Source organism: Mytilus trossulus, chromosome 14 (genome assembly GCF_036588685.1).
Source record: "Mytilus trossulus isolate FHL-02 chromosome 14, PNRI_Mtr1.1.1.hap1, whole genome shotgun sequence".
In the NCBI taxonomy this organism is placed as follows: domain Eukaryota; kingdom Metazoa; phylum Mollusca; class Bivalvia; order Mytilida; family Mytilidae; genus Mytilus; species Mytilus trossulus.
The window spans coordinates 55,565,599-55,585,662 of NC_086386.1; the positions used below are offsets into that span (position 1 = coordinate 55,565,599).

General features: G+C 31.5%; 2 protein-coding genes across 2 annotated transcripts in view; one reads left to right on the forward strand and one right to left on the reverse strand.

Moving 5' to 3' along the window:
* LOC134696285 (protein HEG homolog 1-like) overlaps positions 1 to 20,064 on the reverse strand; it is a 171,471-nt gene that overhangs the window by 90,322 nt on the left and 61,085 nt on the right. The gene's annotated exons all lie outside the window — the stretch shown is intronic.
* On the forward strand, positions 811 to 5,953 carry LOC134696832 (mucin-2-like). The gene is made up of 6 exons (XM_063558785.1): positions 811 to 878; positions 1,168 to 1,274; positions 2,271 to 2,402; positions 2,892 to 2,957; positions 4,420 to 4,953; positions 5,928 to 5,953. The coding sequence occupies exons 1-6, from the start codon at positions 811 to 813 to the stop codon at positions 5,951 to 5,953; spliced, it is 933 nt and encodes a 310-aa protein (XP_063414855.1).

A 20,064-nucleotide genomic window follows, 5' to 3' on the forward strand; every position in this document is an offset into this window, starting at 1 on the left:
TTTGTCGTATGATTGTCAGTTAACTTCTATATACCTGTACACATATAAAGATAATAAGGCTTGCTCATAAGTCTCAAAGTGTTACATTATGCTAATGCTTAACCTATTAATGCATTTATCAAAACTCCTTTAAAACACTTTTCAACAAGAACGTGTCCAAAGTACACGGATGCCCCACTCGCACTATCATTTTCCATGTTCAATGGACCGTGAAAATGGGTAAAAAATATAATTAGGCATTAAAATTAGAAAGATCATATCATAGGGAATATGTGTACTAAGTTTCAAGTTGATTGGACTTCAACTTTATCAAAAACTACCTTGACCAAAAACTTTAACCTGAAGCTCTCACACTTTCATTTTCTATGTTCAGTAGAAATTGGGGTCAAAAAATTAATTTGCCTTTAAAATTAGAAAGATCATATCATAAGGAACATGTGTACTGAGTTTTAAGTTGATTGGACATCAGCTTCATCAAAAACTACCTTGACCAAAAACTTTAACCTGAAGCAGGACAGACGAACGAACGAACGGACGGACATGGGACGCACAGACCAGAAAACATAATGCCCCTCTACTATCGTAGGTGGGGCATAACTATGATAAGTGACATTACATACTTAGTATGTAAATAACCAGTATCTCTAGACAGAGTGCTCAATTATTAACATGTGTAGCAGGATATTTGATCATTTCTGTAGCACATGAGATCAGCCCAAAAATTTTGATAGGGTTCATGTTGTTCAGTGCTTAGTTTTATTTATGTTATGTTGTACAGAATATTTTTGTCGTTGTGTTTACTTGTTTAAGATGCCTAATTCGTTCCGTGAAATTCTTGAAAATACTGTAAGAAAAATAGTTATGGCTTATGAATATAGGTAAAATATCAAGGTTAAGAGGAGAAACTAAACGACCACATCTCTTTTGTTTTTATTCGTTTTTTAGTTGTTTTTATAGCAAGAATCCCTATCTGTAGATGTACTAGCACATTCCAATACCATTTTCATTTGGGCCAAACTTTTAAACCCATCAAAGATCTTAATATTAACTCCTAGAAAACGCACAGAAGTACTATCAACAGTTTAAAAAAAAAAGTTAGTCAAAGTTAATAAATACATTGTATATGATAAAGCTTTTGACATTATATAACGTTATTTCTATGATCAGGAGTGATGCAGGTTACAGTGATGCCAATGGAATAAGAAAATGGGTATACCTATGCATGAAACTAACCAAAGTGGCAGACGATTTCTTTTATTTCTATCTTTTATCAGGTATGTAAAATCTTACTGCAACACACTTGAAGTATCTATTTTATGGAATTGTATGTCTGTCATACAAGTGAAAGGTTTATCTACAAAAAAAGTTTAATCACAAAAATACGGAACTCCGCGGAAAAATCAAAACGAAAAGTCACTAATCAAATGGCAAAATTATAAAACACTTAAAACGAATGGACAACAACTGCCATATTTCTGACTTGGTACATTCATTTTCAAAGCATTTTTCTAGAAAATGGTGGATTCAACCTGGTTTTTTAGCGCTAGACCTAACACTTGTATGCCAGTCGCATCGAGTTCCATTATATTGACAATGCTGCATGAACAAGTCACAAGTAGGGGTACAAAAACAACACGGACCCCATCAAAAACTACGGATGATTTCAAATTATCTATAAGAACATGTTGATATAATGCACCGTTTTTTACATAAGAAAATATCTGTACCAAGTAATTAATACACTTTTGATTAAGATCACTTACATCTTTAAGTGTTTCTTTTAAAGTTCTGAACTTTTTTCAAATTGTTTTATTTTATAAAACCATTTAGCTTGTCTCTAATTCAAATACAATTGTTTTATACTTTAATGTCTTTATACGATTCTCAATAAAAGATATATAGCTTGTTCAGCTTTTGTGATTTGTTGATGTAAGATCTTTTTTAAACTAACAGCTGAAGTCACCTTGTAGTAAAATAATATCTTTCTGTTTGTTTATATTTTCTTGTTTTTCAAAACACCTACCTGCCTTATGCGATAGAAATGATAACAAACAAACATATAACTTGGTCAATTTTTTTATATTGTTTTCTTTTAATTATAATAGTTTATATATTTGTTTACTTTAAAAGTAAAAAAAAACAAAAAAAACATATGTTTACGAGTAGAAGAAAAAAAGAGCATTTGTTTAAACAAAATTTTAAGAACTTTCATACAGCTCCTGACAAATATCAATAATTCATATATTCATTTATCAAGTGAATATTTTCAGATGAGGATGGTAGCGTATATCCTGAGGAGAGAGTATATCAATCGGGCAGTATTCCAGATAACACTGTTCCAGTGTGTAGCACATTTTGTCAGTACACAACTCAACCAAGGATCCGTACACTTAAAAAATCAGGTAGACTTTATCTGTGAGGCGAAAATGTATATCGATTTTCTAATTTCACTTTTTTCGTATTCATTAAATCTTGTAATTTGAATACCGTTCTCCTATTTTTAATCTTGATAATTCAAACAATTCTACAAATGGAGATAAAACTACACTAATGTAGTACGAATATGTTTCTTACATCGTAACTGCAATTCCTTACCCTTTTGACGAATGTGCCCTTCACAATTATAATATTTATGGGGTCTGCATGTTCATTAGCAACACGATAATTGTTGCATGTGGAGCAGGATCTGCTTACACTTCCGAAAAACCTGAAATCACCCCCATTTTTTGGTGGAGTTCGTGTTGCTAAGTCATGTTAATTACAATTTTAAATGCTGTGTTTTGTGTTCTATTTTTTATGACTACAAACAATTATTTAAAAAAACATCTTATGAAGTTCGCTAATGGTTTGTTGTTTTTCATAGTCCAACTGTATGTTCTCATATTTATCAGGTAGCAGTGCGACTTTACCTGGCGACGTTTCTTTGTGTGAACCCTGTGACAGTGCTTGTGAAGAAGGTGAGTAAATATGTTTGAGCATTTATTACAGTATGTGCTTTCCAGATATACAACAAAGTAAATAGTCACACATGTGTCAAAGGAAGACTGAAACTACTATAGGCAAAATAGAGCAGGCAAATATAAAAAACAGTCAACGTTAAAGGTAAAGAAATATGAATTCAATTGAAAACTAATGCTTAACTGAAGTGCTCTTAGAACGTCATAATAAAAGATGGTATGAAATACATGATGAACAGGTATTCCTTATATGTACTGTTGTCGTAGTTTATGATATGCTTTTTAAGAATTATCAAATATTCAGACACATGTAAGTACTTTTGTCCCTGTCATTAATTTCCATTAAGTCAGAATAGTTTTGTTTTAATTTTTGTTAGTGCTGTTATTTAAATAGTGTGTTGTCGATACATGGTTAATTCATACCTATTCATCAATACTCTAGCGTTATAAAATATATATTCCTTGTTTATTTTTCAGGGTTTTATTGAAAATAAGCACGACTTGGGTTGACTACATCTTTAAAATTTCTCATGTGTGTCTTTTTTTTAAGCACCTCAATTACGCAAACTTAGTTCTGACTCTAAAGGTTGCACTTTGTAAATACAGCTGTTTCTCAAACCACGCCTCTTTTGGGGAGAGTTAGAATATTCAAAGATAATTGATTTTGTTTACATGCTGGTTCCCAGTTCTGATCTGTTGGTTGCATCTCATAGAGACATAACTTTTGAATGTTACCAGTAAATATACATTGGAATATTGTTTATATTGAAATCTGTGGTAACCCTATAGTCGAGTAAGGGGTAGTTAAGAAATTTAGTTTTATTTTAAACTCTTAGAAGTCGGGGCATATAAACGTTGAAAATATGCCGCACAGCCCTATATTTTGACCTTTGAAAAAAAAATAGTAGTGGATATGAAGTTTAAATTCTAGAAGATGATTTTTACAAAACTTCATACTAACAGTTGTACAGTTTTAGCCATGAAGGGAGTTCCTATGGGAAAATGCATTGTCAATTTTTACAGAAATGCAACTTATAGATATCTACAGTAATTTATGTTTTATTCAAATATAAGCCTTTGGGTCGAAAGATGGATATTTGAAAAAATCTTAACCTAAGATTAAGTTAAGAAATGAAATAGTTTTGGAAAGAAGTGCACTGATGCTTACAATCAAAATACCACACAAACTTCCACATACATGTGTTTTACGTAGGTTTTAAATCATCAAACAAACTGTCAAGAAGCCAAGTGGGTTTATTTGTAAGTCGATGTCGATCTTTGTGTTTTTATAGTTTAATCATTTTGTTCTGAAGTGTAATTTTGCGTTTCTATTTAGAGAGATTGTTTTTAAAACTTTTAAAATCAGCTATACAACATAATAAAACGAATTGACTCGATCCCAATGAAGTTAACACCTGTCAATGTATATGACCATTCTTTAATCATTTTAAGACTTTTACAGCAACTACAGACATGACATCATTAAATACAACACAGAATACCACATCTTTTGAAATTGACATTACGACAGACAAACCATTAGCAGAGACAACACAGAAAATAACGGCACCACCCACTTCTACAGATATGGTCACTACGACAGAAATGACACCATTAGAAACAACACAGAAAACAACGCCACAATTGACTTCAAGTAATGAAATGCTTACTACGACAGAAATGACACTATTAGATACAACACAGAAAACAAAGACACAATCCACTTCTAGTGAAATAATCACTACGAAAGAAATGACTCCGTTAGAGACAACAGAGAAATTAACTGCACTTTTGACTTCAACTGAAATAGGCCGTACGACAGAATTAATACCATCATTAGAAACAAGACAAAAAATAACGACAGAATTGACTACAATTGAAATAGTTACTACACTGAAAACAACGATACAATTGACTTCTACTGAAATGGTCACTACAACAGAAATGACACCATTGGATACAACACAGAAAACATTGGCACAATCCACTTCTACAGGTATGTTTCAAAATGTCCCCCTTTTTAACCTACTATAACATCTGTTATTTATAATTGCTGATGTCAATTAGAAACTATAAAACTAGATAACAATCTAGGTTGCTTTCATTGAAATTATGGTTTAATAATATTCATATACATATACGCAATTTATTATAATTTCAAAAATAAAATAAGAAATTGTAAAGTGTCCTCTTTAATGATTAAGACACACACTTTGAATTCAATTTGTTTATTCAAGTTTGAAAATGATAAGAACAACGACATAAGAAAATATAATCTTATTGTGTATTCAAATGCACCTCAACTAAACCCTGGAAGTGAGTTATGTATTTACTAGGTGTGTTTTGTTTTTAAAAGGCAAAACATTTCAATATTACAAGTGAAACATGGGTAAACCATTACATTGACTGATACAGGTATTACCAATGTTATTTCAACTGATCGGGCCGAGCTTCCAATTCAATTTGCATAATGCCAGTTTATTTAAAGATGCGTGGGATAAGGATGATGGCCGTTATAATTATTTTTGATTTCTAATCACCTATGCGTGTCATCAAACCGATATACAATTGAACTGAGTTTATGCTTTGTGACGAAAAAACTGGTTACTTCTTAAATGAGTTTATCCCGAAACATCTGTATATAGATGGACTTGTCTAAAATACGCGAACCGAGCAAAGCCCGCCTAGTCAAGTGAAATGAACCAAGTTATACAAATTATGACCAACTTTTTTTAAAACAAGCAACATGAAATCATGCAGACCTTGAAAACCCCACTGCACGTAGTCTCTATTTATCTATATTTATGTTCAAGTTGATAGACCGAGTGTTTTCAGCGTCGGCAGTCTTCATAGATTTTCTCGATAGTTAGCGCCTGGCCTTAAAATACACACAGAGTGCTGATATCCTTTCGTGTATTTAAAATGTATAAAAGAGTCAATTTTAATCTTATTGTAATTTTGATAATGCAGGTTTGAATATTGTAACAGAAATATGAGAAATTCAGTGGAATATATGATATATATGAATATGAATTGTACAGGTGATACTTCTTTATCATTTTTGAATGATAGTTTTTCATATGTGACGTCATGCTGTTTCTAAATTTCATAAATTCAAATGTGGCATAACGTTTCTGCCTTTTCGCCATCGTATGTGACGTCACAATTTTTTTAATAACGTTGACGCCTGGACTGATTCGGATATGTGTCTATTTTGTGATAAACTTGGGTTTAGTTTTCTGTAATAAGTTAATATTTCAGTTTCATTATGTATATCTCTTTCATATTCATTTGTTAAAATTTACTGTTTGCAATAGCATTAAGTATTCTATATAATAAGGATGTTCTTATCCCGTGCATAAAAACAATGCCGTATTTGTCAAAACCTTTTCAACTTTTTATCTTCAGTGTTGTACAACTTTGTACCTTTTTCACGTTCGATCTTTTATATCTAGGCGTTATGTATTCAGGTTTAGTTTTCTGTAATTAGTTAATACTTTAGTTTCTTTGTGTATATCTCTTTCATATTCATTTGATAAAATTTACTGTTTGCAATAGCATGAATTGTTCTATATAATAAGAATGTTCTTATCCCGGGCATAAAAACAATGCCGTATTTTGCGAAACCTTTTCAACTTTTGATCTTCAGTGCTGTACAACTTTGTACTTTTTTCACCTTCGATCTTTTATATCTAGGCGTTATGTATTCAGATTTAGTTTTCTGTAATTAGTTAATACTTTAGTTTCTTTGTGTATATCTCTTTCATATTCATTTGATCAAATTTACTGTTTGCAATAGCATGAATTGTTCTATATAATAAGAATGTTCTTATCCCGGGCATAAAAACAATGCCGTATTTTGCGAAACCTTTTCAACTTTTGATCTTCAGTGCTGTACAACTTTGTACTTTTTTCACCTTCGATCTTTTATATCTGGGCGTCACTGGTGAGTCTTGTGTGGACAAGGCGCGTTTTTGGCGTATTGAATTTTAAACCTGATGCTTTTTGTTATCTATTAATCATGTTTTTCTGTGTCTAATTTGTTCTCCTATTTATTTGTATTGTAGTCCTGTAATATTATGATGTCATTTCAATGTTATATATAACTTTGCCATTAAAGTGCGAGGTGTGGCATGCCTTAAAACCAGGTTCAACCCACCACTTTTATTCCCCTTTAAAAGTGTCCTGTACCAAGTCAGGAAGATGGTCATTGTTATAATATTGTTCGTTTCTCTTTGTGTTGCATTTTTACGTTGAGTCGTTTGTGTTTTCTCTTATTTTTGAGATATTGAGATAAGACGTGGCACGGTACTTGTCTATCCCAAATTCATGTATTTGGTTTTCATGTTACATTTGTTATTCTCGTGGTGTTTTGTCTGATGATTGGTCTGTGTCTGTGTGTGTTGCGTTTCGGTGTTGTGTCGTTGTTCTCCTCTTATATTTAATGCGTTTCGCTCGGTTTTGGTTTGTTACCCCGATTTTGTTTTTTGTCCATGGATTTATGAGTTTTGAACAGCGGTATACTACTGTTGCCTTTATTTAACGTCACGTGGTGTTACAAATGTGTGTACTTGTATTTTTCGAATTATTAAAACAAGTACGAATAGTTAATTTTTAAGTATTTAAGTTAACCCCACTCAACACAGACAGATATATAGGTTATAATATGTAAGTTGCAAAGGTACTCAAAAAGCACTAAACGAAAATGTTTTTTTTATTTCTATTCCATAGATACAGAAAACCTTAAGTTTTATAGTGGTCCAATTGTATTAGCAGTTATTGCAGCTTTCGGTTCTTTAATTGTCATTATTGCTATTGTTTGCCTGAAAGGATATTCGGGAGCTAATACAATAGAGAAGAGGTAAGTATCTGATCGTTTTCTTAATATCCTAAAGGGGGTTTTAAATTTCTTCCCTAGCATTAAACTCTTTTCTTGTATTGCTTCTATTATCTTGTTTGTTGTTGTCAATTTTTGTAGACAAAACTTTGTCACAATGTGTAATTTGTAGAACTTAAATATCAATAGATACGTGTAGAACTGTCAACAATACCACTATAAGAAACCAACTGTAGATCAGATATTGTTTTCTACATTCAGGTATTTAATCTATGTATTACACAAATCGTCTTCTTTGATGGTAATTTTTGCTGGCGCATGCCATTGAGGACAGAGTGCAAACAAAGACGAGTCCATGTTGAAGAAAAAAAATCGATGTATCGCCTGATCGCCTGTGAAATGTTACCCATTTGATTGTGTATTGCAATCTACACGTCGGTCTATAGAATATTTGGTGTTTTTTTTTACCGAAGCACATTATTGGATTTTCCTATAAGTTCAAGGCGTGTAAAGGAAATTTTTTGCAGCACCGTCTTGTGACTGGCACGTTTAAAGAAACTAGTTACAGCGACACCTTTAGTTCCTGAACCTTATCATTATCGTTCGATCGAACACTACCACTATTCAATCAAACTAAAAGTATGTTTAAAAAAAAGAACTTAATAAGGTACCTTTATAAACAGTCCGAGAAGAAAACCATTAAAAACTTGCTAAAAGTCTGTTGATATATATCATGTGTATGTAAATAGTAATAACACACTATATATATATCCTGTCCACAAGTTAACATTTTTTTTTTTTCTGTGACGTATTAAATTTATAATAAGATCCATTTTGTTACAACCTGTGATCAATTTTATTTGGCAATCGCCAATGGCAGTCAGCAGGGTTAAAGAACATCAGTTGTTCGACCTGTTAGTCAAATGCGTTTTGTTTGAATATACTTTTTCACTCTTTTGGTCTTTTGGAAAATGTTGTTTGTGCTGTTTTTAGACCCTTCTACAACGAAATTTGTTTGACATGCACACGTATAAAAATTGCGGTTTTTATCCAACGCAGTCATAGGTTTGAACGTTGTTTTCAATTTAGACTCGTATATATATATATATAGCTATAACCTTACGGCAATGTAAATACTAATTTGCATAAAAATAATCAAACTTTTTTAAAAGTAAAAAAAGTCGGCTTGATACACTTATACATTTTTAATTTTCAGACCTGAAAAAGATGAATGTTCATATTACAGTACTGTAGAAATATTCTGTGTATATCAAGGCAAAAGAGTTCAGACGATCGCAATTCAGCGAATAGTCGCGTGCGGCAGTGTAGATAGAACAAACTATTATGATTGGATTGACAGAATGTTAAAATACGAGACGCTAGGATATACGAGATAGAAAATACGAAAAAATAAAAAATAAAAATAGAAACGAAAGCCTTGAATAATTGAAGAATTACGATGTATATAGTCAAGTGCATGACACTTGGAAGAGAAATCGGCGATTTATAGATTCAAAGTAAAATTAACCATGTCAATGTCTTTGCACATTAAAATTCAGGTTAATGTTATGTTTGAACTTCAGAGAATATAAATCAAATAATTTGAATCGTTTTAAAAACATATTTGTCATATATAGAGGACAAAACTTAGTGAAAAGATACGAAATATACCAATGTCATACGTCTATGAACCATTCCCATTGTTCAGTGACTTCACAACAACATGTAACAACAAATGTGCTAGTTCATCGTGTGAAATGTTCTCTCGTAATGCGTAGAAAAATATATCAATATTTGTTATTTCGGATCCTTGAAAGGTCAACATGTGCCACTGGGTTGAAAAGAATTCTATAGATCAGTGGTGAAAATGTGCTTTTGTGAACTAGTCCGTATATCATATCTTCAGTATGGAAAATCTATCAAGATGATAAGGTGTATACAACCGACTGAAAAAAAAACAGCGGACTATGTTTAGTGTGTGGGTTTTGTTTTATTTTTTTATAAACAATATGACCGATATAGTAAATATATTGAATGATTGTATTACATACATGTTTGTCTGGCAGGTTGAAATATATCATAAACTCCGAATCCTTTTTGAAAGTCCTTTGGTCTATGAAACGTTTTTATTTTTGTCTGGTTTTTTTTTGTAATGAGGGTTTGTGAGGTTTGCATGTCTGTTCCACACGGTTAATATTATAAGGGACTTAATTTCATTCTTTTTGAGTATTTTGTTATGTGGTCACTTTCGCGAATACTATAATTCTTTGACATGGTTTTAAGGTGTATATAGTGTAGTGACAAATCGGTAAAGGTCGCTTATTAAAGAGTTTAATGGACCGAAATACCTCACAGCTAAACATTAGCCTGACGAAAGAGTAATTTCTCGCTGCATTGAAGACAAATTGGTAAACGTATGCTGTGGTCTGTTATTTGGCCGGGTTGTTGTCTATTTGACACATTCCCCATTTCCATTCTCAATTTAATTTCATTTTAGCCCTGTCGTAGAGTTTCCAACGATGCATTTATTTTAAATTTTAAATTTCGGAACCTTTTCTCTTTCATTTCCAAACACGGAAACGCTTATAATAAATTCCTGAATAGGATACCATCAAACAATTGTCATCAGACGAAAGACTGATGTATCAGCTTTCATTTGACATCAAAGTTTGATATCATATGAACATATTATTTGATTGAATTAGACGATTTCCAAATGTTTGTAACATTTTGATTTTCAATGTTACCGTCTGTCCAAGTATATTGCATTGATAATACAATATCAATAGTAAATTGTCGCATACAAAAATGGCACAACCCATGCTTTTGATGTAAAAAAAGATTGATAAAACATACAAATAAACTTTTCACGATTTTTTATAAAATTCATCACATAGCAGTGTTACTACTCAATGTTCAACCCAAATACGTCATGTAACACTCCCCTTTCCTATTTTCCCCTGTCATGTGGAATGCAATGAATTAAATATGAATTTTCTAAAGTTTTATATAAAAAAAAGAATATATACTATGTGTATCAGTATGTATAAGTGCTTGAATGAGTACATATGCTAAGGTTAAATAACTTTTGAAATGCTTGTTGTCCTGTTTTTCGAAAAGACTAATTTTGAACTACATTGGAACAACTCCAATCAAATTCCGGAAAACTATTATCAGTGGTAATTCAATTTAATAAGAACGAGTAAAGAAGCTTAGATCGTGCTATTAAGCCTTTATATGTTAAAAAGGAAAGATTTTCATACTTTTGAATGAGTGAAAAAACCATGCAGGGACAGTGAATTAACTTTCGTTATAACACGCTTAATGCATGGCATTATCATAATAACAATGCTTGGTAAAAGCTGTCTATTTTGGAGACAAAAGTCCGAAGTCTTTATGTAAAATGGTACAACAGTGATTTAGATTTAGCTAGACACTGTTAAAACCATAATAAAAATCATGTGGTATGATTGCTAATTAGAGAAATCCCCACAAAAGATCAAATTTTACAATTTTCTTTACAACTATAGATCACCATACGACCTTGAACATTAAGCAAACTCCTAACAGTGTATTCAGCAATAGAAGACCCGAGTTGACAAATGAAAAATAGTTCAAACGAGAAAAACAACGGTACAACTATAATAAATGTAAAAAATAATAAACCAACAACAAAAATACAACAGCAACAAATGACAACAACTGAATAATAGGCTCCCGCCTTGGGACATCCACATCCATATTGTGGCGCGGTTAAAGATGTCAGCATACGCCCAAACCCTCCTTGTATCAGACATCGGTGTATATCAAAAGAAGATGTTGTTTGGAATTGATTGCCAATGGAACAATTCTTTACAAGAGACCAAATGACACAGATATTTACCACTATACGTTACCACAAGACCTTCAACCATTAATGAACAAATTCCATACCACATGGCAGTTATCAAATGTATCAAAAGGACAATGAGGTTTATTTTCAATGGTGGTAGATCTAAATTGTTCATCGTGTCACTGAATGCAGAATGAATTAGAGATTATAAAATATGTCTTTGTTCACCTGAAAATAAACATGGGTTGATTAGATTTGTAAGGTCATTGTAACTTTGCACCATTGCACTACAATCAAGAACACTTTTCCTCAGATGTCAAACATGATGAGTTGTGAGTTGACAAAAGCCACAAAACAGTTTTTACCTACTCACGACATACGCAATTTTTTAGGTTTTGGAACCCTGTTGTATGTCACACTCACTTTCTTACAGGATGCGACTCGTCTTAAATCGAAAATAGCAACAATTACAAGGGGTCGGAAAAAGCTGCATGTATAAAAATGTGTCAGTCGTGCTGGTTCTTATATTCACACATATGTTGCAGTGATTATTTGTTAACCGTGGACCAAAATGACCCCAGAAGTAATGGTCAATCAGTACATTGTTGTCTGAAGAATATTGTCGTAATATCGTAATACAAGAGTTATAGTGTCGGAATCTGTTTCTCTAATGCTTTTTATCGTACTTTTTCAAAGATTTTCAGAAACTTGTGTTCTTTATATGCGACGTCATCAGGCATTGTCGCCTTTTTTTCGAAACGTCACAATAGAAATATTCAGAAGAAAACAAAACATTTAGACGTCATTTAAAGTTTAATAATCAGCCAAGAATGTTCACCAATTATTTTTCATAACATCAAGGACTTAACTTTATAGTTCTTTTCTCTCCTCTATTCTGAATGGTATTTTCACAAAACTTTCCCAAAAATATCTTGCTTGTGAGGTTGCAATATACAATTGCATAGCTAAATCTTAATTATGAATAGTTTTGGTCGATTATTTCCGTAGATATAGATATTTGTTTCATTTTCTTACATGTTGCAAGCGAGGTTATCCATCACTAATAGTTGGTAATTAGATTTAAGTATGACTTAATCAAGCTGTATTTGTGGCGCATTCCTAGCGAATGCTTTCATCGAAAACAATTATCGTTTAACATAAGTCACTACCGAGAAATTGTCTAAAATGTCTAAAATTTTCATTTTTTTTATAAATCCCCCTTTTGAACTTTGACCGCAGTTTTCAAAACACTGTCCCACTTTGACACTCTATGACATGCCCTAATCAAAGAATACGATATCTATCTACAAAATAAGACCAAAATAAGGCGATTTGAGGTACTTCGGTTCTTGCATTATATTTTCAAATTTACCTTATTTGTCAACGTACTACTATATCTGTAGTATATATAAAGGTAAGAAAAACATTAAGAAGTTATAAGGTCGAAGATGAAAACAAAAACTTCATCAGACACCAAAGGCATAGAGGTAAACGATTGTAAGTCGACAAAGGCAAAATCCATCATACCGCATATTATTAAGATACAAAAAGCCAACAAAATGGCATGTGAAATACTTTACAAACGAGAACACCAACGGCCTAATTTGTGAACCTAAACATGACGAAAAAACTTATTACAATTAATGAATTTCTATATCCTGATTTTGGACATGCATATAAGCACGTACTGGGATATGACATGTGTTCTGCTAATTCACCAGTGTAACAGAACAACGTAGAATATAACTATGAAAATTATTTGAAAAACATTTGAAAGTTTGTTAAAAAAAAAAATCAAGACACAAAGTACATAAACATGTTCATGATGTTAGCGATCACTTGCAGTTAAAAAAACTAGTTCAAAGCCGCAAGTGACTTATACCATAATTGTGTTTGTAAGACAGTACACATGTAATTTCCGATGTATTCAGTGTGGAGATTTTAAAAACAGTCGGAGGAAAAACATACCAAGATAAAGGTATTACAGATTAAAGAACCATGAAAGTACACAATGTATGTAAATACTTACGATTTAGTTTTTTGGTTTTAAATTTATGATCACATAATCAGTCTTCATATTGATAAAACAACTACTTAAAATTTAAGTACAATGTGTATTTGGTAATTTTGATAAAACACTTTATGAAATACCGATAATTTACATGAATCATATCTACATTAACGGGTACGATAAACAACATTATCGGCGGAAAAAAATGGCATTCAGCTATATTGTTTTCGCATGCATAACAGTATAAGTGTTCTGATTACATACAGAGGACCAGGACTAGTATTCCTATAAATAAATATTGTTGGGCTTCATTGTTTATGTATAACTTATTATTGAATAGGACAGCAGTGTTTTTGATAATATACATGTCTACAGTGTATTGCAAGGCATATATATTTTGTTATGCTACTGTACATTGTATGTGTTCAGTTATAAACGTAAAATGACATGAATAAACGTAAACAGTTTCCAAAAATTCATTTTTTTCTCTCGAATAAACCAATGTAACGTACATGAATATAGCCATTTTGGTAGATAGTGTTTATGTAGGTTTTTGTGATAGTGCTCTAACAGCCGTATATTTGATGACAGTATCAACTAATCTAAATATAAATGATGGTGAATTTAAAATTAGAAAAACGAATTTATAACACAATTATTGACTCCTGCATCCCAATTTTTGTCATTCCTACCTAATCATGCTAATTATGAAATTGTAAGCGACTGCCATACAAGATAAAGGTTTTAATATATATAAAAACAGGTTCAATCCATCATTTTCTATTTAAGAATATGCCTGTAACAATGCAGGAATTTGACATATGTTACCAATTCGTTTGATGTGTTTAATCAATATTGCATTAACACGCAAAGAAGTATTTCGTATGTAATACTGAGTATTAATAGTGTGATAGTGACATAATACGGTATATATGTGGTAGTAAATTTCGTATTGGGTGAGATCGAAGCACACTATGCAATGAATTCATCTTACCGACTATCTTAACGTGTGAAACAAGTAGGTCCGGTAAGGGCAGATTTTGGCCTCAATGTTCAGGTTCATTTATCGAAATATTTTGGACACTTTTAAAACACGTTAGTGTCTTTTTCAATTGATTCAATTCGTTTATGGGAAAGATTTTAACTGATTAGGACATTAAAAACGCTTCGATTCAAGCTTTAATATGAAAAATCTATCAAATATGCAAAATATCGTCACTTTTCAGATGTTTTTGTCAAAAATGTAGGTGGCCGCATCCGGGTTCATCCTCAACCTTTATATATGTTATGTATTATCATCAAATACAACTTACATTTCAATATAATGAATGAACACGATTGCGTCCGCTTTCATTTAACATGTGTAAGACGGAAAATGGGTCTTTATGAACCTACTCCTTTAAACTAGTGACTTATCAAAAATGAAATTGTATCATAATTCGTGTAACACATGTAACAATTAAAAAGTCAAATAAGTATCAGTTAAAAATGAGTCTTTACAACAGAACAAAACCAAATTTGAATTCAAATAGGTTTCTGTATATCATCATTCCATGGTCAATAACGCCTCCATTTACAGCGCATGTTTCTCTAATTTCATCTGATTTTCAAGAGGTTATTATTATGCTTTCTTTGAAACTTCAATTTATAAAAGGAGAAGAAAGTTACAATGGAAACATCAAGTTTGGGACACTTAAATGTAATTTTAAGAGTTTACAATTTCAACACATCCACAAAAAACAAGTTATTTAAATTGGCTAAAAGAAAAACTCCAGATGACAATAGTTCTCACCTAAGTTGCAAAGAAGGTAAACTACGTTTAATTCAAATTTAGTTTGTGATACATGTATTCGCTCACAATAACTACTGACTGTTAACTCAATAGAAATATATATTTAATCATAAAGGAAGAATCACAGGTGTGCAAACGCTTTTGTGTAAAGCTTGTTTAAATGTGTGAATTACATTTGGATTCACAAAGTCTGGCTTTTCATTGACAACTGAATTTCTGACAAATTTGTGATTGCTGCCAATAAACCCTTTCATGAAATGTATGCATCATTATCTCTCTTTTTTAACCCCCCTTCAATATAATCTGTTCTTATCACTGAGCGTGTAACTTCCTTGCTACTACCTTCCCATAAAAAATGAAATAAGATTTTTGTTTGAAATTGACTTATAATTTCACTGCTTAGATTTATCAATGAAACAACATATGTTATATTAGGAAGAACTAGTGTTTATAATACTCAACATTTCAAAATATCTGCACTCTTTCTTTTTTCCAAACTATTCTATGAGTACGTAAAACAACAAAACATACAGAAAATCGAGGAAGATTCAGAACCAAAAATTCCTAGTAAGCAAATGACAGAATCAAAAGCTTATAATAAACACATAAAAAGAATCGATACCATGACACAGTTACAAATGTAATATCTCAAATAATTTATTAATAATAAGGTATGTCATCCCGAGTATTGACCGTTTCACCTGAATAAACACCCATACCTTCACATATAAGACTACCTTACATAGTATATTTAGTTCACTATTACTGTAGTTTTACTTTCGGTGACCTTCAGATAACGAAAGAAAAAGACTTTAAATACCAAAAACTATATTGACATACCGCAAAATAATAAACTGCTTTATGATTTGACATTAGGCGTGAAATTATGAATCTATACTACAATGATCTACCTTTTGAACTATTTAGATTTATTTTTATTCATTTTTTCAATCACCGAAGTATCATAAAGAGATTTAAAAAAAACGTGTTTAGTTATATCATGTTTCTTATTGTTAGCCTCATCAAATACGTGAAAGTGTTATAAATAAAACTCCGTGAATATTAGATAAACAAATAGCAAAAGGAAAGAAAACCTAAAGTTTTGTGATTAGGGAGTAAGAACAGAATGCACATTGACACGTCAATACGGAATAGTTGCAACGCCCTGATTTCAGTGATTATATTTTGGATGTATTTGTCGATGTCAGGTACAGTCTCTATATCTTTTTTGTTTTAGTTTATACAATAACATGTATGAAATGATTGCTCTAAACTCGTAAGTGTAATTAATCTGATCGCTAAAACACATAGGCATTCTTTTATCGACTATGTTTTGAAGGGCAATATCATTATGTTTTTATTTTTTGTAAAAATATGCAGAATAATAAAGCAAAAGTCTAATTTATTTTAAGCCGGGAGGCTTGATGAAAGCGTGTCTGGGTAGTTGAACTACAGCAAATTTAGCATGTCATCGATTTAGTGTTAAACACTAATTTATCAAATATTAAAATGTGATCATCACATGTAGTTTTCAATAGTAATTTAGAGACAGATATACCAGATGTATCCCTTCATATCAACAGTAATTAATATTTAAAGTAAAAAAACGAGAGTAGCTCACAGAACTCGACAAAAAGCTTTTTACTGTGTAAAGACCTTATTGATCAAAAACTGAGACTTTCGGTGTACCATATGTAATGAACATATCTAGTAATACTAATCTGTAATATGAGAAACTAATTCAATAAACGACAAGATAATATATACAGTAAATAATTTTATAAATATAGCTGTGGTTATGTTCAAATAAATTGTAGAAACCCGCATTCTAATGCAGTAAAATTAATATCGTTGATATTTATTATCTTTGTATAACATTTGCTGAAAAGGATTAAAATTATGTTAGTAACACGTTTTGAATTTACGACGTATCGTAAAACAAATAACCTTGTGTCTGAAGCATCGTGGGCAAAGGGGGGAATGATATATCAAAGTGAGAAAAAAAACAAAGAAAATAAAACAAAACAAGAAAGAACTTATTATACAACTGTTTTTCCTAATATTAAATAATCTGTCTTTTACAAATAAGAGAGTTGTACCATTTTGTTTTTCACAATTAACAAACAAACATTAATTCCTGGATAGATAGATGCAATTGTGCTAAACGAAATCTGACAAAAAACATTTTCATTTTACCTCAATTGTGTCTACATAGTTTTGTTTGTGTGTACTGTAGATTAATTTATTCATCTAGATCTGTTGTCTAGTATCGAGACTTATTTAGTGTTGACATAAGTATCATGTCCTTTAGACATGATATTTCTGTCGTATAGTTACTTGAATTTCAGGTCGCAGTTATCATCAGCGGAAATATTTGAAAGTAATGTCAACACTGATGGTTTTATGTCAAATTCTGCATGTGACAGTTGCGTTTTACTACAATTTTTAATGACTAGAATAGTCCGTTTTCCTACATCATTTTTTGAAAGCAGTGTCACACATCAACCAATTAATCAACAAATCGTTGAGTTATTTTTCAATGACCTACACCTATCATATATTCAGCTATATTTGTTCTCCATTCTGTATTTTTTTACATTTTTAGTAACATATTCATAAAAGTGGCATTTATATTTCCTCAGATATATTAAAATAACATTAAGTTATTAAACATTCGTGCAATATCAACAGAAAACTCGGTAATACATTTTGCTTAACATGGCTATTTTTCAATATATAATCAGATAAAACGGTACTCATATTTCTAATTTTCAAATGAAATGTTCGTAGCTAGTGGTGAAACTTGTGTATTTTACACGACTTTTTCTAGCATGGTTTAATTATAATATTTGATTATGAAATCAATAACATAACACATACAGATGAATCTATTTTCGAAGTGAACAGATACAATACGAGGTATGCCGCTTTTAACTTATTTCACTTTAAATAATATTCTGAAAATTCATTTTAGGTGTTTCTTAATCATCACCTGGGCTTCGTTTATTCGAATGTCTAACACTGTATCCGTAATATTTTTTTCAGATGCCACCTGTTCATTGCCTCAAGACTTGATAAATACAGCATGGTTCGATTCCCGTTTGGGATGAAAATTTCAGGAACTCAATTTTCGGCTCTCCCTTGACACCATTTGCGAGTATGGTCTTGAGGAAACGATGATAGTCCGTCGGACGGGGACGATAAATGGCTGACCCGTGTTAAGAGAGAGCCATATCTCTTGCACGTTAAAGACACCCTTGTAGATTTCGAAAAAGAGTAGGCTAATGCCGCTACAAGGCAGCACTCGCACCCGCAAAGTGGAAAGGGATTAATATAAGTTGCAAAACTTGTTTCCCAATCCACTATAAATAAATATGTTTAAACTAAACAGCATGGGAATATAATTACACAAATGTAGAAGACAATACAGAACAATCAACAACTCTCAACTTCGCGACTACAACGCTACAAAGTTCCGCCATTAACTTAAACGCTAAGGGGACAACAATTGACGATTGGACTTGCATCAATAGTTTAGATATCTCCGATACAGAGTCAGTTGTTGTTTTCAAGTAAGAAATATCTACGTATTATCTTTTAGAATCATATTAATTGTACATGCATAAGTAAATAAAATGTTATGTTTGATATATATCACGAAAAAAAGCTTTCATTACATGTTTCAACTGAGTTAATCATGTTGATGGATAGACTGTTGTCTAACAGGGTTAAATTGATACATGCATCCAAGAAAGATATTATGGCGTGTGAGTATTTGTCTTCCGTGTACATGTCAACTTCATTATAGTCACCCACAATTCGTTGAGAAGCGACTGATATAACTGAAACAAATTTACACAACTGTTTTATTAGGACATTCAGTTGAACTCATCATGCTCATTGAAATGTATTTCGATTTAAACAAAAAAATATTGGATAACAAACTAGCTTGATCTTTTAAAATGTGGTATAAGAACAAACAATCGAGAATAAGTAATAGCAATCATGTATTGATATGGGAATTGTTATATTTAATTCAGAAAAATATACCTACATAGTTGTCAACTACTTTCATGATCAAGACAATTATGACTTTAGGATTTACGTCTACATTGCTCAATTTGTTCTGTTTGCAAGAGACTACGCCTTCCGAAGAAGATTCGTATAAAACTAACCTGAATAAAATAAACTTATATTACAAGAGGACAAACCAAAACTACAAAAAACATGATTGTTGTTGAATGTTCAACTGGTAAAATAGAATGATGAGCACTCTGATCAATATTGTAATTGACAATGGTTTGGCAAAAAGGTTCATACACAATAACCATATTGCATGAATGTTATATAACCAATTAAAGTAAATGTGATTTAATACGCATAACATCATTAAAATAAACAAATTTAGCGAATCGTAATCAAAATAGCGGTAAGACTATTTTCACAAATTTGTTTGATATCAAGCTGTCCTACTTGTCACACATTGCTATGGTAACATTACCTAGAGAAAAAAAAGTCAACGTACTACAAATTCTTTGTTTAAATATTCAAAATTTGGCAATCGAATTGCAAAAATAAAACACAACGACATGGAAGGGAAAAAAAGCACAGAAAGAAAATATAGGAGGACAAACC

Excerpts from the sequence above, each read along its gene's own strand:
- LOC134696832 (XM_063558785.1), top strand. The coding sequence starts at position 811 with ATGCCTAATTCGTTCCGTGAAATTCTTGAAAATACTGTAAGAAAAATA. Across the intron at positions 879-1,167 it reads GTTATGGCTTATGAATATAG|GAGTGATGCAGGTTACAGTG; the intron begins GTAAAATATCAA and ends TTCTATGATCAG. Across the intron at positions 2,958-4,419 it reads TGACAGTGCTTGTGAAGAAG|CAACTACAGACATGACATCA; the intron begins GTGAGTAAATAT and ends AGACTTTTACAG.